This window comes from Diorhabda sublineata, chromosome X (genome assembly GCF_026230105.1).
Source record: "Diorhabda sublineata isolate icDioSubl1.1 chromosome X, icDioSubl1.1, whole genome shotgun sequence".
NCBI lineage: Eukaryota > Metazoa > Arthropoda > Insecta > Coleoptera > Chrysomelidae > Diorhabda > Diorhabda sublineata.
The window spans coordinates 12,117,680-12,145,662 of record NC_079485.1 but is presented as its reverse complement, the minus strand read 5'-3'; the positions used below and the strand labels follow the sequence as shown (position 1 = coordinate 12,145,662).

The window sequence follows — 27,983 nt, the reverse complement described above, 5'->3', positions numbered from 1 at the left end:
GGTCTTTAGTCAGTGAATTAGTAAAACAGTTTAACGAATCTGCTGAAGAAGAAAATCAGCTGTTCAACCAAGGCATCCACCACTTCAGGCAATTAGCTATACAAAATCGTTTTGGTTATACACATCAAATTGCTGATCAGTAGGAGGAAGTGGATGGTAAACCTATTAACTTGCTCATATTAGAAATATCACCTTACTCAAGATTTTGATTTCTTTTCACAATATGGAAGCGGCAGAATTGCTAGTCATCTATTACTTTCGATTTATTCAGTTGGCCGCTACGAATAATATATTTTGTGTTTATGTCATCTAACTGTCAAAATGGAAGATGAGGCGGATGAGATGACATCAAAACACCGCAGCTGGACGATATTAATCATATGTAATGATTCACTCATCCGTCTGATCTCACGCATCATTCACTATATTTTTGTCCTTGTGGTGAGGATTTTGTAGATTCTAAATGATTAGTTCTATTTGGTATAATTGAAGTGGAGTTGATTGACTCGCCCCTTGCGTCCTCTGACACTCACACACTCGCACTTCCTCGTTTAATCTCAAGGAGAGTTTGTATAAAGCTGGGCAGCGGATCACTCTTGTCAAGGTTTGAGCTGGTTCAGAAAACAGTAACTGTGGTAGCCAGAATGACGCAATAAGATAATCATGAATGAATGAATGGCTATTTAAGTGCATATGACAGCAGTATAAGTGTAAAATACATAATGGAGAGAGAGAGACCTTATGATAATATGCACCACCCTCAGCAATTAATTCATAAAGTCGCCTAGAACGAGGTGCCACAAGCAGACGTCGACCACCATTTTTCCCATGCCTAGATGTCTATAGGAGCATTTATTTACGGGGTCGCCAATCAATTTTTTTTTCAAGGACATGTTAATAAAATTTCTTCAATATTTATTTCATTTCTGATGTTTTACTACCACAAAATTATCAAAATAGATGAATTACTTCTTATGTAACTGAGTATATGTTCAAATGGATTTACCGTTTTTCATCAATTCAACCCTTAACCGGAAAGGTGACGTCAATCAGACTATTGTGCGCGAATAATTGTAAATATTTTATCAATGAACACGCCCTCGGCCCGATTACGTCATGTAATTGACGATCTCGATACTAGAGGTATTCGCAAGCAAGAACATCCCGCAGCAGCAATTTCATTAGTTCTTGATAAGTTTATGGACAATTGTCAAAATGTATATGGATTGGGACAGACAGCGACAACATATGATATGCTAATCAATTTTATAGGTTGTTTTAGATTCAAAATACATCCCCTTAAATCATGTAAATATGGCATCAATATAATGCGCCTCACAGTTACGAGAACAAATTACTTTTAAAATGTGCACATATACTGCGGCAGAGGTTCAGATGGATTTGGTACTAACTGAAGAAAAGCAACAATTTTTGAAACCAAGTCAGGCAGTGATACATCTTGCAAAACCGCTGTTTGGCTGTAACCAAATATAACAGCTGATAATTGGTTTACATCAATGGAGCTAATAAATCTCTTAAGAAAAAATGGTCTAATATATGTATGTCTCTACCCTCCTCTGTCGTTTTTACCAAATAGGAACAGAATTGGAGGATTAGTAGATCACTGATTCCGATAGCATCTGAACGAATCCAAAAATACAAAATCTTGAGAATAATGGTTAGAGTTAGAGTTGACAAAAATGCGCCAAAAGTCGTCGTACTCACCGGTGGCCACTAACAGTTATTCTTAACGTTTCCATCATCGATAATGTTGGAAAAAAATCTTCATAAGCGAAAAAACTGGCTAATCAATTAGTAGTGGAGTATTTGATAAGGCGTTTAGCGCTTGACGTGCGAAATATTATAAGAAGAATACTGCATAGACAATTAAATCCGTATTCTATGAAACAAATTACTCTAGAAAAACATAAACTATGTTCCTTATGCCCAAGAGCTGTTCATTGAATGACCAGGTACGTTTTTTATAAAGACTCCCATTTTGCTTATAATACTCAAAGCCGCTGTGTGATTAATGCATTTCTAAAGGTGAAAACTAGCAGTTGCTGGAAAGACAATTTTTTTGCTGAATAAAATTAATGTGTTAATTCAATGTTTTTTAAAATGTATCGAAGTAGTGGACAGAATTTATTTGTACTAGAGGACAATGTATGTGTATCTAGAGGCGATTTAAAAAATGTAAGCTAATTTTCTGTTGGAATCAATTCAAATTCTTATGTTGGTATTCCACGACTGCAGTAGTAGTCTCTCAGATGTCACCTTTCCGATGGTGTACTAAAAATCCCACCCTTCCGGTTAAGGGTTAATGAAATTCAATAGAGAAAAACAAAAAAATTCAGTATATTCCACTAGTTGAAAAAAAACTTTTTCACTTTATATGGAGAAAATATTAAAACCAAATTCTTACTTCCAATTTGGGTCGATATGTCGATAACGAAACAGTGAAAAAAGTAAGAAAAAGGTAAAAAAATCCCCAAAGTACAACAACGAGACGACTTATGAAGAACAAAGTTTTTACCCTTTTTCCGAATGGTCGAGATTGCGAATTTGATTCGAAAATTTCATGTTAAGCCATTCTATCCTTCCCTTATATAATATAAAATATTGTGTTTCTCTGCATGGTTTTTGTTTGTTTTCGATAAAATGGCTGGATACTTTAGACCCTATGTTACCCCCTGAATATATCTCGATAACTTATTTTCGTTAAGTTTTAATAATATTTGAAACTAACACATCGGTTATTACATGTATTTTCCCAAGAATCGATGTGAATTTTGACAAGAAATATCTCGGAACTTCAATAAAAAATAACTGAAGTAAACAAGACAAGTATATTTGGATATAACTTATAACTGATACATAAAACTTATTATTTTTTAAATTATATTAACATTAGTTCTAAAAAATATGTATAATCAGGAAGTTACTCACCAAAATATTTTTTAACATCTGTTAATGTGATATTCTCGGAACACTGACTAAAAATGTACTAAGCTGCATAAACAAAACTGATAAATCGCTAATAAAAAGCCAAACCAAATTTATAAACCGCTCATAAACATTTGATAAGAGAGTTAGCTAATTACTACTAGTAAATAATACAATAATATTCAAAGCTAATATCGAAAAATTATATACTGATAAAAAATGTGAAAATACAGACAATACAAATGACAAACAAAACTGACTTAGGTCTTCTTCTGTTTAGTGCAAATTAATCATCTTCTTATGTCTGACGCAGTTTCCAATACTTAATAATTTGGTTAGAATGTAATAATAAAACAAATGAATCTAGTTAATGGATCCTTCCATGGAAATTTACAGAGAGAGAGAGAGAGAGAGAGAGATGCTTCATTGTCAAAAATTGTTACAAAGTTTGTATACACTAAAAAATAAGTAAATAAAGATAAAATAAATAAAAAAATTTCAATATACCGAATAAAACCACAATGAGTAACTAAATTATAGGTAATATTAATAGGTAATAATTAGTAAATAAGTCCATAGCAAAATTAAACCAGTATGCAGTCTGTCCGGAATTAAGTATTATTATTAGAATAGAAGTCGTTTACAGAGTAGGACGCAATTTCCAGGAAATATGCCCTCAAATTATTGCGGAATGTGGGAAAAGATGATATCGGATGATTTCAATTGGCAAGTGATTGGGCATTTTTTTGCATTGTAAAATATCGAGCCCTCCTAATTCTGAACGTGAGTAGGTAGGTAAAGGTCGAGCTCCGCGTTCCTAAGTGAATAGCCGTGCAACGATCTTTCTGAAATTGGAGAAGCGTGCTTACGAATTAGGCAAACGGATTCAAAGATGAATGAGGAAGGAAAAGTCAGAATTTTTAATCTTTTAAAGAAGTCCCTTCAGTGAGCCCTGCTCTTTAGTCCAAGTAAATATCTAACAGCTCTCTTTTGTAGTTTGAAGATTCGCTCAAATTGAGTCGCACCACACGTACCTCAGAAGGGAAGGGTATATCGGGGATTCAATAAGGGCATACATAATAGACTGTTAAGGAGGTGGATAAGTTCAGTTCATTGCAAACTCATCTCAGCGCAAAACAGTTGAAAATACAAGATATTTCAATTGGCTGAAAATTTTAAGAAAAGATAAGTCACAAATTTTGAGAATTCAAAAAACGTTAGCATCTTAAATTATATCCTAACCAAATCATTTGAATATGCACTTTTTGAAGATGCTGTATGATGCTGTGAGCATAATATACTATTTCTACAATAATATTATCGGGGATGTAAATTCAGCGAAATTAACTACCTGACCTACGTTTTCACTAAGGTCATTTTAAATTACATTTTAATAGGACAAAATTATTGGAAAATCGTAATTATTCTTATAGCTCTTAACACTCTTAACATGCAATTTTGTTTGATCAGTTACTGAACTATTTTCGCACATTTTGACATCAGGGAGGTGCAGTTAGGTTAGGTTATGTATCTAATTCGGTTTTTTCTGGTTTCAAAATAGCACCCTAAAATCTAGCAGAGTTTACATGTACAAATATTGCATTGCAAATTTCTCTGTCCCTTTTACCACCCCAAAAGAACATCTACCTGCTACCTGACCGAATTATCAACTACATCACATCTATTGTGATATTCATATCAATGCATCTTCTTAATTAATCTAAATAAAATAAATTCATGTTCACGAAAGCGATTTAGTTGCCACGTTGGCTGAACAAAACCAATAATATGAATAAGTTCATGTGAATTGCATACTAAGTCAAACGAACGCAACACGGAACTTAATCTGGATTGAATACTTAAATTTTACTTCTACCAGATATTGTTATACAGAAAATAAAGAAAATTTATGAATGTTATTTATATAGTTTATGCACTGGCAACTTGGTAAAATGGCATAATCTCTTTCGGTAATATTTTAATAGTATATTTTAGCTTGAAGAAAACGTATTGTATGCAACATGTACCTAACGACTCGTATGAATTTTTTTCAAATACTTTAATATATTAACATATGTCAAAATTCGACGGATGATTATTAGTTGTAACTGTCCTCCATAAATTGAATTTGCTTTGTTCGAATTAATGATAATGATAATAAATCTATAATACTCAAATCGTTTTATATGATTCCAAAGAGATAAATTTTTCCACTCTTTGTCAGAAGATATTGAGAAGGTATCATTCTATCTTTAATCTATATGTGAGATTAGAATGTTTCAAAAGGGCAAGAAATTAACTGCTCTCAGATCAATTGCGACTTCTTTCGTTTAAACTTTTATATTGTGTGTACTTTTTAATTTATTTTGAAACATTTGTTTGTTTATGGAAAATAGTGTATACAAGCCACAGTATAACCAACTAGGAAATGACGGAAAAAATAAAATCATGGAAGTTCACGACTTCTTTGTTTACGAAAAGGAAAATCGGAGTAACAGTATTATGGGAATAAGTCCTTACACAAATTCTAGCCAGTTTTTTGTGTGCACCGACAAAATAATAAATAGTGCTTTTACCAGGAAAGTGTAATTGAATCATAATTAATGTTCATACCTATACAATATATAAATAAAATTGTTTTTTCGTGATGATTTATATTTAAGTAAAAAGGTCTAAGAAGTCGAGAGTTAGAAAAAATAAAATTTATTAATATTGAATTTTTAGTTATTATAACTTGTAAGTAAGCTAAGAAAAATGTCAGAATATGTTTTTGTCAATAAAAGTGGTTTCTATTGCTAACATTTTGGAAATGTTTAACAAAAGGTTATTGTTATAGGTTATACGTTCTCAGAAATACTTCCACTCGTCATTGTCAATGAACAACCCCATTTTATCCATAGATTTATACTTAGCTTAGGTAATATTTTTTAGAAATCTCCAACTTTAAATCATTCTGAGACGTTGTTGTATTCTAGCACATGGAAGTATCAGTTTGACCTGACAATAAATGATCGAATTAAGTGAAAGAATTCAAATTGGAAAGAGTTGCTCGGATAAAATAAGATTAGGAATGGTTAGATATCTATTCAATAGTAGATATGGAATTATAATTGTTCAGACTAATTCATTTTTTTAGAGATATATTTTGTACTGCTTATAATATGTAGATATTTTATTAAAGAAGATCGCTGTAATGGAGGTCGTTGTGGTATGCAGTAACATTTATTGGACTATTACTAACGAGGTCGAGCTTTGAATTGTAAAAATTAAAAGAACAAATAAATCCTAATAAAACAATTGTTTATTCTAAAGATAAATACATGGCATTAACTTTTAGAAATAATTGAGGGAATTTAGCAATTTTCATCTGATTTTAACGAAGCGCATTCTAGACGTTGCAATGTTGGAATTCAAGCCATCATTTGATGCTAGTTTATCAGCATAAACCATTTATTTCACTTGGAACTACATGAAAAAAACGAGATGTGTCAAATCGAACGACCTTGGAATTCAATCGAGTCTTTTCAGTCGAAATCCAGCCCAAAATCATTGATTATGATGCGATAATGTTCTCCACTGATTATAACGTGCTCAATATTTGAAGAAATAGAGTTTAGTGATGCTACCAGCGACAAAACCGCAAAAATGGTGTATTTTCAACGAAAGCCCGACGCATATGATGGTCTGGCATCCGATGGATTTATACAGGTGTAGGTCAAAATTGTCCAAATAGTGGAAGTAAAGAATATCAGTTTTTGCTGACTGACTGACGACGAATTGCTATTGAATTACTTCTACAATTTCGTTCGTATCTGCGATATTCCTTTCAGTACGCAAGCCTTAATCTATTCAATATAATTAACCAGAATGTACTAATTATTAATGTCAAGAAGTGAACGCAATATGGCAATTCGTTGAACAATTAACTAAGACAAGTTACAATATATATTTCAAAATATTGTTATTAGAAAGTGTCTTTCCAATCAAATAGAAATAGAAAAAATATAGAATAAGGCCAATACTTGGACGTTTTATTGTTCATATTGTTAAGAGGTAGGAAAATTTTGTGTTATGCTTATTTTAAATTAGGTGTTATCCAATGTTGTCTCTAACCACAGTTACACGATATTTCGACTAAATTATATTTAAAAAGTAGCTTAAAAATATGACAACATGCTAAATCTCATTGAAATTGGTGTCTTTGGTGTGCGAAGGAACCATGTCACTGTCATTGTATAAACATCCGGCTAAATCAATGATTATGTTGTATTCCGATTTATACAGTTGAAAACAATATTGATTATTGGAGTTACCATGCAGAAGTCTCATTCTCACGGATACCTTCTGGGTGATTTGTGGCTGTGTGTAAAAGTGTGTTGAAATACTTGATAGTGGGTGTCTCATGGAGCCAGGAGTAGTTAGAAGATTCAATAAATTGACTGTACCAAGCGTAAACATTTCTTTTGCAATATATGTAATGGTTTAAAATTATGTGGAATAAACTAGTGAATCGTACCTGTTTATGGGGCCTGATGATTAGTTTAAAATAATTTTTTTTTCTTCTCATCGGTGGATAAGGGAATAAATATAAATTGCTTGTTATAGTGTTTGCTTTCGTTATTGGTGTGTCTGTATAAGCTTTTGAAACTGATGTTACAATGTAATGTAAGTATGCGATGATTTCATTTTATTTGTTATCAGTTTTACGCCGATTTTAAGAGCAGATAAAAAAATATGTTTATTCAAGATAATCTCCTCCTAAATATACGCACTAAGTCTAGCAAGTTTTTAATTATTTTAAACCATAAAAATAATAATATTTTGGAAGTTCAGGAAAATCCTATAATCTCTTTGTGTGGAATTGTGTTCTACCAAGTCATCGTTCGCAAATTTGGCAGCAGAAAGTAATCAGAGGGTGCCTCATTAGCTGAATATAGTGAAGAGGGCAATAAATCGTAACGCAGGCTAATTTTTTGCGAAAATAACAGCGAACTATTGGTCAGCATTAAGCTATCGCCGCACTCACCTTGCGGATAGCCTTTTCATATGAAACCTCTAATAAAAGATATTGCGTACTTGTTTGTTGGAAGTATTTATTTTATTTAGATTTATATACTTTTGACAAATGACATAATAACATGGCAGAAAGTAAAAATATAAACACTGTAGCGTCGAAACTGCCTTGTATTATGTTTAAAAGGCCTTATTTAGATAAGACGAAATAGATGCTGATATTTGAATCTATATTTTTCGAAAAAAATTATCTTAATTTTTGTTCACACCACGTATGTATAAATAAGTCTGACGTCTTCTCTATTGACCTATTTATAACGTGATAATATTTGTAATCATTCATTTCAAGGCTTTTACTAATATTGGTATCTCTTTATCATAAAATTGTTATGTATATGTCGTAAATTTGAAATCTATAACAATTTTAGAATTACGCAGAAATGTTTTTGTTTACAAAAATTACTAAATTATTCCATATCTTGTGGCTTCCATGCTTCTAGTGACTAGATGAACTGGAACTGGAAATGTATCTTTCTTATTTATATACTAAAAAAGAAAAGTTCAATTCTCAAATTTTGTTATATTTATTTAGTGAGGAACGCCCGCGGTTATTATTTCAATAAATGTTTGTGTGTACTTGTTCTATACGGGTTGACCTTAATTTCTGTAATCGGATCTAACCCTGAGAATTATTGTTATACAAATAGATCTTATATAATTTTCTTTAAAATGAGTATCGTGTTTGTTTTGATTTTTATTATTATGAATAATTTACATTGACTCTTAGACTTTTGTTGGTATACTTTCATGGCGTTTTCCCAAATAAAATATCGAGTTATTGTCTTCCCTGATTTTAACATATCATTAGTTCTAACTGACTAGCGCTTAAATAAAAGTGTCCATACCATATAAATAAATTCCTGAATATGAATGAAGAGGTAATATAAAAATTATTAAACGAACAATTCTGTATAAACAATAAAACAAATAAATTCAAACAAGGAAACTGAAGAACTAGATGAAAAGAATTATGAACAAAAAACAATAATAAAGTTGTTTATTGCCTTGATAAGCCATCAGTTATCGATTATATTAATTTGGGACGGATTTTTTTAATCTTTTTGACTTGTCGAGTTGGATTTATGTCCATTAGATATCAATAATTATTATAAAATTGGTAGAGCCCAATCGGCATTGTTAAATAACAATTAAAATATTTGTAAAAAAGGAAATTATACTGAAAACCTATTAAAGGAGATTACATAACAATACTTGGACCTTAAAGATGACGAAATAAAAGCCATTTGAGAAGCATACAGGTCGAACAAGATAGTACAAAAAATAAAAAACTGGAAACTTCGAACGGGGATCACCGAAACGCCTGTTTCAAGAATTTATTTCCTTTTCAATCATATTTGAAGTAATTCCATTTTCCTACTTTATTTACTTGCTTCCCTTGCTCTTGTTCTTTCGTCTCTTTCCTTTTGTGTTATAATGTTCGACGCCATAGTAGATATCACGTTCCACATTGTAGGAGACTGTAGCATGGTTTGGACTATGTTTTCTGGGGTTATGATGGTATTTGCTTCTGTTTCAGCTCGTCTTCCTTCATTTTGCCACCTAGGGCACGCAAAAAAGGTATGATAAACATCGTCCTGTTCATTGCCACAATACTGGCAAAGTAGCGAGTCTTTTATTTTGAATCTGCAGAAGTATGCTGCAAAGCATCCATGTCCACATAATAGATGGGACAAGGCGTACGTTATCTCCCCATGTCCTCTCTTGTGACAAGGTTTGAGTTCCGGTATGAGTCTTTTGGTCCAAGCGCCCAAGTGGTGTGTTGCTTCCCATTTTCTTTGCCATTTAGCTGGCGTGTTTTCTTTTTCTGTTGTTTTAACTGCTTGCTCTTTTCCATGTGTGGCGGTTCTCTCGTTCACCAATAGGTCTATGGATATTATACCCGCCAATACTAATATTGCCTCGGTGGATACTGTACGGAACGCACTGCATATTCGGATAGCTAGTTTTCTCTGTATCTTGAGGAGCATAGATCTATACTTCAGATGTTTCAGAGATTCTTGCCATACTGGTGCAGCGTATAGCATAATCGAGTGGGCTACCGCCGACAGCAGTTTGCGCTTACTTGACGATGGTCCCTCTCTTTTCGGCATCAGGCGACTAAGAGCCATTATCGTCGCTTCAGCCTTACGGCTTGTGTTTACAATATGAGCCTTCATTTTAGCGCCCTGATCGAAAAATACCCCTAGGTATTTAGTTTGTGGTTGTGTGAAGACCGGTGTGTTTATTATATCGATAGTCACCTGTTTAACAATCTTTCTATCCACCAGCAGCGTTGCCTCTGTTTTTTCTGACGCTAATTCTAGTCCTCTGGATTTCATCCATTCCACAACCCTTTGCACTGCTAAGTTGGTCACAGCTACGATTTCGTTCTCCGTCTTCCCACTCGCTACTACCGCCAAGTCGTCAGCGAATATATATATATATATATATATATATATATATAGGAGCACCATTAGATAAAGACCATTAAACTTATCACAATCTACCATACAAGGTATAAAATTTATTTATCTGCAATTAAGTCAATGGGTATATTCAAATAATTTGTCATAAATGATGGATCTACTTTTTACTTTTCATGCTATAGTTGATAGGAGTTATTTTCTAATGTGTAGGTTCAATACTTTCATGATTAAAAAACTTTTATATTCTTATAAGAAAGAGCATTCAATTGAATTAATGTTATATCTAATTTTACAAAAAAGGAAAGAAATTTATAAACAAATTAAAAATATATGTAAAGTGAAGAGGAAGGTAAAATTGACAAAACGTGAATTTATACAATTATGTTCGCCCTCAATCCAAATAGATCGTAAGTTGATTTAAATTTGTATGGCTATTTACATTTAATTCTATTTATTGTGGAATATTTTCATTCTCTATTAAATCTGTATACTATTTAATAAAATCCAATGATTATTTTATCATTACTTTAGAGCCTGAAAACTGGAAATAAGCTAATATATCATTCGGGTAACCCAATAAAAAAATATCTCAAGATCCCTAATATCAGACTCATCCAATCAAGAACTATGTATTTTTCTCAGCTTCTCCTAAACGCTAGTCAAATCTGAGATCTAATTTATATAATGTAACAATATTTAACTTTAAAACATTTATCGGATATTCGATAGTATAGTGAAATAGGTGGATTAAATTGATATACTATTTTAACTACAGTTAACATTATTAGTAAAATTTTTCAAGAACTGAACTTTGATGTTGAGTGTACAATCATTTGATTACTTTGAAAAGTTTTTGGAAGGTTACCGCTCCTACCTTACCTAAAGGTTTTAATTATCTATTTAATAAACGAAGAGGTCTAAAATCGCGAAAAAAAAAACTGATCATGAATTGGATGATGAACGACAAAACTTCAAAGTTTATTGTTTTTTTAATGCTATAGATAATATCAGTGGATGGGAGATTCAAATCACGTTCCTCTTACTTTAATTATTTCACGTTTTTATGGAATTTAAAACTCATTTTGAAAACGAAAAGACATAACTGCCGTGGAGCTTTTTAAAAAATTGCAATATCTACAAAATTTTTACTAAGAAGTTTTTACATCTCCAGAAGGAGCTTTAAATTATATACTTATTTTATTAAAAACACCGGTTTCGGATGCTAGCCAGAAAGATATTCTTTAAAATTCAGAATAATAAAAAATTATGTAAGATCGACCACGAAGCAAAGCTTACCAGATAAAAGAATTAGACACTGAAGATTTAATTAAACAATTTGCAAAAATTAAAGTAGGCGAAGCTCAGTTCACGTAGCTAAAATATTAATAACAATACTTAATATTTGTATATCAACATTTGAAAGATACCATGTTGCATTATTAAAATAATATGTTATTTTGTTTTTATTTGTTGTGGTTTTATATCATATAATTACATTTGAAACCAAAAAACAAAAATTTTTAGTTGTAATAAATGCTGTTTTCTATAATGTTTAAAATTATGTTATGTGCTTCAACGAGAAAATACTTGTAGAAGAAGTCTATGAAAATACTTTTTAAAATTATTTGTCAGTAGTGGATAATACTACCTAACTTCAACCGCATTTGTATTCACATATGAACATAATCAACAATAATCCGTGTAATTAATGCACTTATCTCACACACCCAATAGCACACCAAATTAAAATCAAATTATCGTAGTTCTAACACATGAATAAAATTGTGGAAATACTTTTGACTCCTTGCCTTCAAGGAAGCGAAGCTGACCACATCGCGTCATCGCGTCACATAGTAATTAGTGCAGACCGTTAAAACTACTACTTAAATAAAAAAAGTTGTAGCAAAACGGGTAGCAAATATCCCAATCGAAACTATGTGCTATGAAACTCTGGTCACTGTCAATTAACCAAAAATCACTCCAAGTTAAAGTAAATTAGGTCACGAATAATCATACTGACCTTCCTCATAGTTACTTTATTACAAATGCGTCATACAAGACACAGTTCACTGTAAAACTTTATTAATACCGAAAACTTCTACAATCAACAAGATAAGACAATAACCTTAAGAACAATCTAGAATGAGTACTTCAATAAAATATTCAGAATCTTTTTAAATGTTTTAATGACATTAACATACTTGTACTAACAAAACCATAACTCTTTTATAACCTTATCTCCAGTCACCCCCGTGGTATATACGACCTGCTTGCAAGAAATTATTGGTGTAAAAATTTATCATATATATTGGATTTGAATATTGAAAATAAATAAAAAAAATTAATTTGTAAAATCGATTCTATTTATAAATTATTTTACAAGTTAGTGGTTAACAACCAATTTCTTTATAAAAAAATATCGCCAAAAATTCATTTTCGATTGTTAACATAGAAAGAAATTATTTTTAAATTGTTTTATTGATCACTTATTGATAAGTTAGTCGTAAATTTATATATTGAATAATGCGTATCTAATGTTTCTATGATAAATCGATAGATTTATTATACCGTTCATCATCTGCATCGAAAAGCTATGTCGATTCGGTTCTTGTTAATACACTTTGCCATTATATGGTAAATTATATGATTACTACTGTTACCTACTGTAATACTACGTTTAAATATATTGTAATAGTTAACAAAATTATCAACTTTATTAATAATTATTTCTAAATGCAAAAGGCGTGTTTATTAAACATAATTCCCTAATTATAAAATTGTATAGGAAAGAGAAAGTTATCAAGTTTTGTGATGGTTTAAATGTATGTACCTGGAGTATCTTCTCGTCATTAATAATACATATTTTCATATTTTTATTCTCTTTTTGTATGTATTTCTGATAAATTGAAGTAACTGTTTTTTGTAATTCCTAGTCAAATGTGGATGAATATGATACGGTTTAAGGAAATCTTGGAAGTCGAAATTTTTGAATTCGTAGCATTCGTCAGCTATAATTTTTTCGAAATAAATCATGATCAGATATTGAATGAAATGGTGTAATTATATTTGAATCATTGGACATTGAACGAATATGTTTAGTAATTTGAAGTGATTTACGTATCTATAATATTTGTATCAGCATGAATTGTAAAATAAAAAACTTACTAATGCAACAAAAATAAAATAAGATCTCATTTCTCAATGTACAAAGTTCCTTTCATGGAAAAACAACATCACTACTAAGAGCAAGTGGCTTATTTAATAGCGAAGCCATCATACGAGGGTGGAATCAATTAAATAAAGATAGTTTTAAAAAACCAAAAAACACGCTTACGCTTTAATAGCATATGAAACTTAAAAGTGAAAAATGTATTTAGTTTAAAAAACTAAAAAACACGCTTATAAAGCACATCAGATTACAAAGTTGGAAAAAGCGAGGAGCGCCGGATGCTTTTTTCTCAATAATACTAGTATTTTCCATTCATTATTGCTTTAAGCTTTTTTTTAAAATTATTTCTAGCTTTTTAGTTTGATGTGCTTTAAAAGCGTGATTTTTAGTTATTTTAAAGCACATTTATTTGGAACATTTGGACATAACAAAATACTAAAGATTAACTGGGAGTCAACAAAGCAAGTTAATAACAATACAACAACGTTTTTCAACAAGAAATTGAATAGTAAATGTCAGAAGATCTCATTCTGATAATTCAGTTCCACATTATTGAAACATCAGTTGATATATGTACTTTAGTTTGTAGCACTATCCCTTTCTGAAATGTTATTAAGTTGTGATGTAATTTCAACTTCTTTTGAATTTTAGTGTTTCTAAAATTTGAATACAATATGAGTCATAAATAGGCTATAGTCAAGAGACAATGAACTGTTTACGAATTATGTAAACGTTTCAAATAGGGTAGATGATAAAATAGCCACTAAAAAATTTAAACATAGAAATTATCCATACATGTTTTATGAAGAACATAAAAACAGCAGATGAGTTATATTGTCAGTTGATAATTAAGACGCCTTTTAAATTTCAAGAAAATAAGTTATCAATTATAATTTCCCTAGAGCTTGAATTATTTCCGAAAACTGTTTGGAGGTGTCAATTTTTTGAAAATTTCACGAGATCCGGTTTGAGGGAAATTTTTATTAATTCAAATCCATGGGAAATTATATGTGAAACATATTTTTGACGTTTTAAAAGTGTGTTGAAGTATTATTTGTGAGAAGAAAATGTTGCGTTTTGGAAAAGTTAATTTGGAAGAAATGAAAGTTGAGGTAGATAACTCCATACCGTCCAATACGAGGACATAGAAATCAACAATATGGACATTTTATGAAGAAAAAAAGTACATAATTGCAGAAAAAATAACTTCAGAGGACTATAAAGAATCGGTTGTTCTATTTTAAGAACGAAATATTTATCGTTTTGGTGGGTTAGATCAGGTAAGGTTGTCAAAATAAATTAAAACAGAGTTTCTTGTTTAAGATTATTTGAATATAACTGTTAAACAGTGGCAAGAAATGTCCTTTGTCAAATCCAGCTGAAATTCAATCTAATAAATATGAATTAAAAATAATTATACCTCTGATTTCGGGACATTCGCATATGACAGCTGTCAAGCCAAGGAAATATCACTGATTTATTTTGAAGTTAGATCACACGACCGAAAATTTTTTCAAATATTTCATGTTGTTTTCACAGCACCCCGTGAAAGTTGAGGCATCTGATTGGCTTAAAATAAACATGAAAATTGAGAATGTCATTTCATTTTACCTGAAATAACGAACTCAGACATTCCAGACAATACCTGATTTAATTTTATGAAAGTTAGTTTTGATGTTCACCAAATTTGCCAAAAAATGTGAATTTTTACAGTTTCCAGCCACTTACTTCTAAAATTTAACTGTCTTTTACAATCTGATCTTCCCATCTGATTTTTGTGGCTTTCATTCTTCTTTTTCGATCTATGCAATGTGTCTGTCTCACCTTTGTGATTCTTTATTATATTTTTAATAATTTCTACGGTACTCCTTTGTATATGAGTTCATACAGCTTCCCAATTATTTTCCTTTCATATATTCTTAGTTGTGTTTCCTCCACATTTGTTAGTCTCACGGTTTCTGTCGCGTACGAAACTAATGGTTTTATCACTGTCCTTTAGACTTTAATTTTGTTGCATTACAAAGGTTAAATCCGTCATTTGCCATAGCTGGGATATTGTTCACGAAAGAGTTTCATTAACTTGGAGACGGACATTTCATATAAACGCGCTGTTGATGCTGAACAACCGCCAGTATATATTTGCGTTTTTGAGTTTCCATCACATAATAAGAAAATTATGATTTTTGTTCACAAATCTCTAGAATGTAATCTCCAGAAATGAATGATACAGAGTTTTAACTTTGGCAATATGTCATTTTTTTATATTTGTTTATTTTAAACATAATAAATTTTGATCATAATTATATTTACGTGGTTGTAATTTGAAAAGAACGAATAATGATGCAGTCGGAATTTCTAGATCCGTTACAAAGATTGATGATCTTCATAATTCATACATTTCTATCATTCATTGAAACTTTTCTTTTTTGCCATAATTAACGGCTTAGTAACTAATAAAGTTAATAACTTAAGTCTTGGATGACTTGAACATATGTTTCGCGTATTTTGATTTGCCTTGTAGAATGCCAAGACGCTCAATCCGGCGAAAACATTAGTGAGGTGGTTCATATACCTTTCAAAACCTTTCTCGACCCACATAACGTTTGGATATCCCTCTTGTCGAAATCTCACACCAGACCATTATTTTATCCACGAATGCTGCCTTTTCATCATTTTTTACGTTGTTAAGGTACATTTCTATATTGTTCTTTGATATCTCAATTGGCAAGTATGAAATATTTTTCATCGATCGTTCATAAAAATTACTCTCTCATTCGCAAAATGTATCTGCCTTAGCTGACGACAGCATATTGGTATCCATGGTAATTGGTTTGGAGTGGAACACTTTTTCGGTGTTTTGACCTTTTCTTGCTAATTTCGCGAATTCCCGCGATACGGTACTCTTTGAAGTATGGTATTCACGCCCTAATTTTCTTACGAAAACCCGGACTCTATCTTTTGCTCTTCTTATCAATTTTTCTGCGATTTCTTGGAAGAAATTTCTTGTTCTCCACTTTTTGGGAGGTTCACTTATAGTATTCCTTCTTCACATTCGGCTATAGCACGGTGAATTTTTGTGCGTGAAATTTTGGGTTTTGAAAAATGCGAACTATGTCAGGCTTAGGGATCTATCTAACCAAATTATAAATGCTCTTTCTTATTTCCAACTTTCAAAACATTTTCATACAACTGACTTGCCTAGCTACTGTCAAGAAAATAAACAATTATTTGTTTACAAAGCCATTTTGATATTGTATTATTACAACCTATTTTTGAACTCTTAAACTTCATGGATGAAACACGATTACATTCAAATCAATCAATGTCACTCTTTACCTAAAGAAAAGGGCATTTTACCAATGTGTAGTACCAATCCTGTCACACAGATGTAGAACCTAAAAACTGAAAACTGATACAACTTAGAGATCGATGGACCGAAGCACACTAGGAATAATAAAAAGATATCGTGTGGATAAGACAGAACACCCAGAATATTGGCTGTATAAAAGTACTTAAGTGGTAATCGGCAAGACACTTGACGAGAAGAGCTGACCATAGATGGACCACACGAATGGTAACCACGAAACATAAATAGACCTAGAAAAAGACTTCACTTACAGAAGGACTATGGTATTAGAAAATAGCCAATAATAGATAACAATGAGCTTCTAATGAAATATTGATGTTTATAAATATATACGTGAAAAACCGTAATCATAAGGCTGCAGATGATGATTATGATGATGATATATATCTATACATTTCTTTTCTATTTTATATGTTTTTATTACTAAATTTATAATGCTATTTTATGAATTTCAATGTAACTGTCATATATGGCATCATTTGCTTAGATTGCCCCTTTTAACATATAGGCAAAACAAATCGACGTTTTTCCGTCAGGGCTAAGGAGAACTTGTCTGTTACCAATTTCGATATTTCCTCTACTCTAGCCCAACCTTCCATTCACAATGGACACACAATCAATTTCACTAGAGCCAAAACTATAGTTCCTCACCGATTCTTTAAGTCCAGTCATAATTCGAAAAGCTATCGAGATTGGAAAATATCAAAATTACATAAACACAGAGGACGATAGCCAGAGATTACCGTAAAAATGGAAACATTTTCCCCATCCACCCTTTTACGATGCTACCTCGCCCTGTTTCAGTGTCACCAGTGTCAATAATTATAGCAAAATTACCTCTAAAACTCCCCAAGAAGACAACACATTTGTTACCCATCCCGCATCCCACCAATTAACATACTTCTCGCATGCCGAAAAGACCAAACCCGCCCCCGCTATAAGGTGCCCTATATTTAAAATTTCCAAACGGTTAGCTACCCAATTGTTTCGAAACCCATAGATTAGTGGTGGCTGGTTGGTGTTCGGATTAGATACTCTGAACGATAGGTTGGTACGTCGCTCTGATGAGACACCAAAACGTCGAAGCTAGTCAACGTGTAATAGGGAGCCATTAAGGATGTTGATATCTATAAAAAGGCCGATGGAGATCACATTCTTCTGAGGAAATCTAATTCATTATTCGAAGCGGTATTAGCCAAAAAGTATTTGTTCTCTCCATGGAGGAAGGCAGATATGATTTTCAAATTATATGAATGCGAAATAATATGAAAGGTGAATAGTAGGCATTATATATATATTTTGAGAAATTATTTCAAAAATCTCCATCATCTCCATACGCAATTTTACCTGAGTGAAAGCTATAAAATGTTAATCTTTATAAACCACAACCGTCCCTTTCAATCTTCCAATTATATAAAAAATTTGTAAACAAAATAGAAAAATATACTCTTTTAAATGAATAAAGGTGAATTCAATATGAAGTCTACCTCGTAAATATTTCATTTTGAGAAATTATTTTGGAAAAAATAAAGTTTACTTCCTGCAACTTTTGTATGGAGTATTTTCATCTATTTCTAGTTATAACAATGTTACCTAAGGAGAGGGCAAATTAATAGTAAACAAGCGGAAACTAATATATCACTCATTTACCTAATATCGTTCACTTCTGTTTACATCGATAGGCTTGTTATTTTTCCTGCAACTATAGTAGCTAAATGTAGTTAAATATCGACACTCTTCTTCCTTACTTATTTTACTTTGTCGATCTACTTTTTCATATTGACAATGGGTTTATAAATTAATCTAGAAACATCGCTTCCTTTATTACATTTTTCAGATTTTCAAGAATTTCTGAACAGGTTTCTTCGTTAATGTTATATATATATATATATATATATATATATATATATATATATATATATATATATATATATATATCCGAGTAAGAAATCTGCTTTTATTACTTCATATTCTTCAAAGTGTATTTTCAGCTGATTTTCTTTTCAGTTTCTATAAGGACAAGAATTCCATCATTCGACGTATTTGTTCATTAAATCTATTTCAATTTTTATACGCAAAAATATATTGAAATTGATGATAGTAATTCATCTTTGTCATTCATTAAAATGACGTTTGGAATCTTAATGCTATAATTATTATCAACCATACGTAGTATGAATATGAGTAACTAGAATCTAACAAGCAACCAATAGAGCAATTTCAAGGCATCACGACATCAACATCATTATCAGACTGTAGCATATATTTTAAGAAATTAACGTAAAAAAGAAAACGTAAATAATTATAGAGAACGTATGTGCTAGTCGTCGGTGTTTTTCAAAGGATATTTCTTGGAAATATCATGTTTTTATAAATTATTACACACACAAAATACAGACATCGAGTTTTTATTAACATCTTAGAGTAATTGATTACATATTCTAATTCTGATACGTAAATATATATGTTTTCTTGTATTATGCATATTGATTAAAATTTTTAACCTTCATACAATGGCGTCGATTGAATTCAATAGAAATATTTTAGACCGTATACGAACAGAGTTGAGGTAGCTAATTACTTCGGGACAATATGGATATCTTGAATATGGCTTATATTAAAGAAGTGCGTACTGAAAGTGAACTGTTTCTTATTGATGAATCTTTTTACAGTTTGTATCAAAGAGTAAATAACAATTAGCAATTAAATTCTGTACATATCAGAGCGGGGATGTAAAAGGGATAATCAAACATGTTACAGAGCGTAGAAAACTGTGGGGAAATTTCGTTTCCTTGGAGTAGACACATGGCGCTACTTTTCACAGCTGGTATAAACATAGATAATTAAAGTAACAAACGGTTAACGATTTAAGTGGCAAGATTTTAAGACATAATAGGCATTAAGCCACATAAATTATGTGTACTCTCATACTCCATCGATCATATCGTTATAGGTGACGAATCTTTCTCATTTTATCTTTATAGGCAAAACAGCTTGAAAAAGAAATATTCTTGATCACCCATGCCAAAGTACTTTGAGCTTAACCCAATACCTTCAATTTTATGGAGAATCTGAATTTCCAACCCATACACTGTTCTATTTATATAGTGATGATCCACCAAGTGTTGGCTCAATGGGCAGGGACCTGATTCCTATATATACCAGGTGAAGAAGTTGGTTCTGCGTTCTGATTTACTGACTACTGTTAATGAATACTCCTTTATTTGTCCTCGTGTATCAATAGCAATGGACACCAGAGCAAACCAGCTATCCGCCCGTTCTGTCCAATATTGCCTGAGAGAGAGAGAGAGAGAGAGAGAGGGAGAGAGAGAGAGAGACATTTCTCAAGTTTGTAATGATGCAATTTATGCGCAACAAAATTTGATATACAAGTTGTCGATAAGTACTTGGTCACTACATACCAGTTTCCCCTAAATTGTCTATTTTACTTGCAGTAGTGGGCGGGTGAATTTTTTTTTCTTAATAGATACGAAACTTCCTGTTGTCTTCATTCTCTATATTTCAGTTGAACAAACCTTATTAAAATATATTTTTAAAAGAACTTTCTTCGCATATAATCGATATTTTTGAACATCGAAGCAAACCACAGCAGTACCATCTTTCTGTTTAGTATAGATTGCTGATTTTTCTTGCGATTTTTGTAACTTTGATTTTGATAGTTATATGTTCAACTCCTATACATTGTTATTGTTTGTAAAAAATCGCGATTGGTAATATTAATCAACGGGCCCAGTCCTTTCTTAAGTACTTGAACAATCGAGTCATTCCAAATTACACACACATTGTATAATTCATAATACAAATTGAATTAAAATGTATTTTATTTTGTGGAATGTAATTTTTATTTGTTGTAAATTTCACATTGATCATGATCACATTAAACTAATTCTATACTACATGTACTGTACTACATGGTACATTTCAAAGAAATCTAAAATAACTTTGGTGATGATCTTAAACATTTTTCAACTGAGTAGATGAATTAATTCTAGAAATATTTCAAGCTTATTGAGTAACTGATAAAATTATGTTGAATGTAGCAATACGTAATCATTTTCCAAAAACATGGTATGATAATTGGCATATGTTGGAAAAATTATGTGAAGAAGGTTGAAGATCGGGTTGAAATGTTATCTATTGACTACTGATGTGTCTATGAGTTGTATACAACAAGAGTACAAAAATTTATGGAATATGATATATACAAAAAACAATTTACCAACTTGAAGCATTATTTTTATATTGAAACGATTATCCATAGTTGTTTAAATTTATTAAATCATGAACTAAATAATATAAGTAAAATTTATAGCTCTCTTTTGTAAATTCTGATAAAACTACAAATAATTAGTTTTGGATTGATAGACAACTTATTATATCCAGTACAATTACTACACTTGGTTTGTAAAACGAATTAAAAATATTTTGAATTTTCTGTCAACTGTAGGGGGCAGTAAACAAATGGATTAAATTTACTCAACCAACTTAAATTGAATGGAATTGTTTAAATGTTCACAATTGAAACTAAAATTTAGATTGCATGTTTCGGATTGTGTGTGATTGTCAACTAAAATTTACTACTACCATTCGGTTATTTCTTGTTACAAATGTTTCACATTGTAGTAAAAAATGAATATTTCGATTGAACTTGATAATATATAGGTCTTATTATTATGTATTCAAATAGGTAATCGGTACGCCGCTGCAAATACTCCTGGAGAAATAGCGTGTCACTTGAATGGGAAAGACGAATAATGAACGTTCTAGGTTTTCTTAAATGATTGGCTCGCTATTTATAAATAAATGAAATCGAGATTCACCCTCATTTACAGAGGTAAAAGTAAATAATGAAACAGCTGTAAATCCATTTTATCCTAACGTTTAATGATCTTATTTAGATCTTTCTTATTGATACAGGAACGGAACAAGACCAATGTATGTATCATTATATTTAATCTAATTTAACATTCTATGTGTCTTCGGTTACATATTAAACAAGTATTAGATCAGTTTATAACAGTCGCCAGCAATTATTAATGCCAATATGATGTAGAATTATTATAAATATATTTATAAAAATTTATAATTAGAACCTATATACGAATTTGAGGTCTTGAGGACGCTATTCCTCTGAAATAGATCCTTCTAACATATCTTCGTTTTTAAAAACTTAAATATCGAAATTACGGAAGTACATGTTGTATACAATTATACATTATTATTTGTATACATACATTGAATTATCAAAAATATATAAACTTTCTCCATTTTCCCCATAGTCCTTTTTTTCTCAATTTTCTATCTATCGGGGTCTGATCGGCGATTATTTTTTTATCGATATCGTTCTCCATACTTTCTTTTACCGATTATCCTCTGCCATTCTATTTAAATTTTGTCCATTTTTTTTTGTTGTTTCATAAGTTTTCTTTCCAAGAAACGAAGATTGCCTGAAAAGTTTTCGCCCTAACAAAGAAACAAGACTTTCTCCATAATCATTTTTCAACATAGTCTCCTTTTAAGCCGTTTGTTTTCTCAAAATAGCCGTTGTCTGTGCCATTTTCAGAGCAAGTCTACTCTTGGCAGTCCACTGTCTTGACTGTTTTTTAGTTTCATGAGTGAACAGGGGGATCTAGCTACAATTATGAATCGATGCAAAAAACCCGACAAAGTGAGTACAGTAATGCAGTAATTTGTTACAACATATCAACCTTATCTAACTTTCATTGCGGCTAAATGCTTATACAATCCGGCGTACTTAATTGAAATCCAGCCCGACGTGAGGTCGACGCCTTATGGTGAAGTTTTTCAATCCGACGCTTACTTGTCAAACTACGTGTTATTAATTTCTTTTAACTGACAATAATGTTGCATAAATATTCTCAAAACGCGAAATGGGACCACGCATCAGAAATATGGTCACGAAAGAAAGAGCTCGAGCTGCGTTTAACAACATGAAGAAACTATATATCAGCAAAGATATTTCTTCTAAATGAAATTAACATTAGTCAATAGTGTAGAGGTGGACCACAACCGAGGCTAAAAATACTGGAACCTTACGAAATATGGATATATCGGAGTACTTTGAAAATATCCTGGACGGAGCACCTCACCAACATGTTCATGCAGAGGCTAGGGAAATAGAAGGATGTCGTCTTTACAGGAAAAAAAATTGAAAATGGAGTATTTTGGCCACATAACTAGATAACTATATATGACAAATATCGTCTTTTGCAGTTGATTGTGAATACTAACGGAGGACCAGAGATAATTTGCGCCAATGGATTGAAGTGTCATTTGTTGATCTGTTTAGAGACGCAGGCAGTTAAATCTATTTCACTCTATACAATACATTCTTTGTTATTGTGGATCATTGTAGTAGTAGTAGTAATAATTTTCTTGAGCCTTTCATTTTTGTATTTTAAATAAAAGTCCTGTTCTGTGTAATCGCTGTGGAAAGACACTCTTCTGAGATGATTTAGACATTTTATATTTATGGAAGACAATTCCTTTATTTAAGAAATAAATCATAAGCTATAGCTACTCGTATTTTAATGTTATTTCCTTTAGAAATGTCGTACAATTTTCAAAATGAAAATCTACTTAATGAACATTTTCAGTAATCAAATTTCGATTCAGTGTTTTTAGGATTTAATAGTAACGTTGGTTTCTTTAGGTCAGTAAATATCATCTAAAGGTTGGAAGAAAATTTCATTCTTATATTTTGATTCCACTGTACGTACAAGTAACATTTGAAGAATTACCAAAATATACATGTATGGAGAAATAATATTGTGCTTGATTTTTGTCTACCTTACAACTCACATCTCTAATTAAGGCAAACGTCAAATGTTTACATATTTTACTTCAAATGGCAATTTTGCTTCATAGTTGAAATGTATTTCCTGCAATTCTGCAAATAGATCGTTTCACTTTATCTTACTCGGTTGCAGTTTACAGAAGGTTAAATATTGTTGTCATAGTATTTGTAATTAAAAGTTAGAGTATGTAATATTTTCTATATTTGTCTACAACTCTTGTCTCAAATAGCTTTATTTCAACATTTTTATACTGGATGTTTTAACGTTTTCAGCTCGAACAAATCCAAAGTAATTATAGTGCAGTGACAAACTGCAATAAAGTGGCATCTAATGATAGAAGCATGAAAATTGGTTGCCAAAAAATCAGTAGCCTCTCGAAATTCGCCGTAGGAGGGGCAGGGAGTCGATTTTTGAGGTTTCAGCCCCCTCGTGAAAAATTTTTGACGTTCTTAGGGTCGATTTTACATATTTTGACCCTCCTGAACATGAATATGTCATTACTTTCAACATCCGATCTCGAGAAGTGCCCCATATTTCAAATTGAAATTATCCCCGATTTTCGTCAAAATTGCGGTTTTTCTTCAATAGACCGAATATATTTCTCAGGATCGAATTTTCAATAGGATATTCGAGTAATAGAGGTCAAATATGGAAGTTATAGTTAATTGAAGGGCCTCATAGAGGTTTGCAGTTGAGGTGCTTGTACGGAATAGAAGTTTCATTGGATGTTACTAGCAGAGCACTCATTCAAGTTGGTTAATACCAAGCGTCTGTGTAAAATTAGTACAATTTTCATGTGACTTCGAATTCTGTTATTAGATTGATTATCTACAGCTAATTGATTATTATTATAATTCCGTGATCAAATCAAAGTTCTAGAAGTCTATAATAGACGAGTAGTATTTTATGTTATGTATCAATTTTTTATAATTTCAATTCAGTATTCTTACTCTTAATTTCTGGTTTTGCCTTGAGGTTGTAGTTTATAAATTAACGTTTTAAGAGATATTGCTGCTGGTAATTCTTATGATTTTTATTTGCTTCTGAGATTACCGTACACTCAGAAATATTATTTATTTATTCATTGACACCATGGGCCAACTAATAGGTAGGGAAAATATGCCTAATTGTTAACAATTAAAGTTGAATATTACAGATAACAATGGTACATCCAGATGGAATGTTAATAAAAAAGTATACAGAAGTATACGAAAAAAATAAGTATCACAGATTTAGATAATATAATGGTAAGTACCGAATAGGAAAAATGGCACTATTAAACTGATTTATTTGTGCTTTACGAGAAATGATTTCCCTTAGTCCGGACTGTTGGTTAGCCTAAATGAATAAACATGTATTTACAAATTACTTAGGTATATTTTTGACTTTGACAAATTCTGTATTTATCTGTTCAATTTTTATTCAGTTAGACATCTCAATTAAAATGAAACCATACTGTATACTCTAATAAAAAATGTGAAACATCACGTTAAATTCATAAAATTAAGCGAGACAGAATAACAACTGCAAGAAAAATAGGAATATTATACATATTTATCGTTCCAAAAGTTAATTTTCTTATCGGGGTTCATGAAAATACAAACATTGTATGTGTTCAAATATAGTCTACGAACACACAAAGGCGAAACCAAATATTTGAAGAAAAAGTAATTTGAATGAATAGACCTATTTGGTTATAAAATGTATTTGTTTAAACAAAAATTAAGCTGATGGATTATTATCAAGATAACATAGTTTTTTATGAAAATAAATCAGTACAAATGCTATATTTATATAATCAAATCCATTCTACTCAATCATCAATGGTGCCAACAAAATTGAAAGCTCTACTGTAGCACTGAGAATCTTGGATTTTATTGATAATATTAATTTTTATTTGATTTAGGAAATAATTGTGAATTTCACGTTTGGTCAACTCAAAAATTAACTACATCGCAATCTTAGTTAAATTTACATTTTATATTTGATATTGATAACGTGATTATTGAAACATGCGTAAGACACTGTGAAAGGTGAAATTCTTGAAAGCTATGCTATGTGTACTTACCTTAAAAAGACTTTATTGTCGAACTTTTTATTCTAATAGAAAGAGAAGCTTTTTCAATTAAAGTAGTAGTAAAAAATTATTAGTATCATTCAAGTACAATCACGATAAAAAATATGGAAAAATGTCGCTAAATCAGTTGTCTCAGTTCTGTAGAGGTATAATAATTACCTACTTTGTCCCAGGAAGGGCTCTCACGTTGTCGTAGGTTGGCTGTGATACAAAGTATAGTCAGAAGAGGAATCGTTTTGAAGAAACGAGATCACTGGGGAACAGTCATGGAAATGACCGTTCTCGTATTCCAACAGAAAGACAAGATCGATACATTGTCCAATCAACTCTCAGAAATCGATTTACGACCTTTCCGATTCTGAGGTGACAATATCAAAGGACTTACTACCGACTCATTTCCAGAAAATTTTGGTAGGGCTTCGATCTATAAGGCATCTGAGAAATCCAATATTTACTATAGTCAGCGCCGGTACTGGTCTAAAAGAAAAATATGTTTTTCACAGATTAAGAGGGGTAATTTTGAGAGCTGCGAAGCGTGAGCATAGACTAAGAAATTCTGTTTAAATTGCATCTTTTCTGAGTGGAAAATTGAAACAACATGTAGTTACCAAGAACAACATTATGACCGAAATGTAATGGATCCTACATCTCTAGCATTGCTCAACGAAATAGGCATATTTTTATGAATGCACCACAGAAGTATTGGGAAATGACACGATCACCAACTTATCGGTAACGTGGCCAGAGACGAATACTATGGAATATGTGTGGGATTATGGAGCAACTTCTCTGCGAAACAATACATCGGTCAATGACAGCTACTTAAGAAATTATCAGTAACTTAACATTAGGGGAATGAAGAGGAATGCTGCATTAATCGGATGTAGATAGGAAAACACTGTTTATTAATTTTTTTACTTCAATTGTCTAATTGATTTTTAAGTTTCATAATGGTTTTGAATTTGCATTTTTTTTATTGAACGAATATGTTTTGAATTTTTTGTTATCCTCCTTAAGATCCTCTGTAGCTCAACGCTCATTTCCTAGGTTAGTAGTTACATTTTTAATATATCTTATTATGTTATGTCTACAAATGTTATAAATCAAATATTATAAAATACAGTACCAAGATAACATATTCATACTGTGATATCATTAAATATGAACATACCAAACAACACGTAGATTCACGCAATTTATACCTGAAACAAAAACATACTATTAGTTCGGAAGTAGGATACTACAATTTGAACATATCACAAGTTTAGGTATGAATACATATAAACTTAAGTTTATATTCTTAAAGAATGAGAACTTATTTAATTTACTTCACTAGTTTGGAATTTTTTGTTGAGTATTCGATAATGTATTTTCAAATAATTTTTTGGATGCCGTTGTCGTTCTACTAAGATCGGATATCACAAGCTGAGGGGCATTTTGTGTTTCTACAAGTATAATAAAATGTAAACATCATGAGCCACAAGAAACCCACGATCCATAATCATAAACAAACATTAGGAATTTTATCCCTCCAATTGGTTAACAATATATAAACAAGATATGTACAGAGCAGGCGTTAAGGATTTTTATAAAATTTAAAGTAAAGTAATAGAATGTCAATAGTATTATTCACGTTAATAATAAAATGAATTGCTTGGTAAAAGAATTCCAGAAAAGGTGAGATCTGAGTTTAATGATTTTCATTTTAAAATAATATTTTGGCATTTCGAGAACTAATTGAAATTGATTGAAATGCATCGTCTTAAATCGTCGATTAAAAAAATGAGTAGCATTGTATACACTTTTCTATTGGTAGTGTTTATCGTTTTAAACATTTCTGTTTAATAAGGATTCAATATACTAGATTATGCAAGAAAGATTTTGTTATTATTGAACTTTGAATGTTTGACGGTGAATAAAAGGGAAGCCATTTGGCAGAGTCTCTAGAAATTTGGAAATAAATAAATATATTGCAATAAAAGGGAGGTATATTCAAAACTAAGATAAATAAGGATACATGAAACAATTCATTTATGCGGCAAACAACAATCAAGATGTTAAATCAAAGCTTACGAAATTAGACAAA

At 31.2% G+C, this 27,983-nt stretch overlaps 1 protein-coding gene across 5 annotated transcripts in view; it reads right to left on the bottom strand.

Annotated features, from left to right (window-relative positions):
- The window catches only part of LOC130451832 (latrophilin Cirl), a 365,678-nt gene that overhangs the window by 270,022 nt on the left and 67,673 nt on the right, over positions 1 to 27,983 (bottom strand). For 2 of the 5 annotated variants that reach the window (XM_056791132.1, XM_056791135.1), the window contains exon 1: positions 2,950 to 3,260. The exons of 1 other annotated variant lie outside the window; for it this stretch is intronic. In XM_056791132.1, coding sequence (XP_056647110.1) covers positions 2,950 to 2,967 — 18 coding nt within the window. In that variant the 5' untranslated portion in view covers positions 2,968 to 3,260. Of the gene's footprint in view, positions 1 to 2,949; positions 3,261 to 27,983 lie in introns of those variants that run through there. 2 more of the 5 variants (XM_056791138.1, XM_056791139.1) reach the window with 2 other exon arrangements.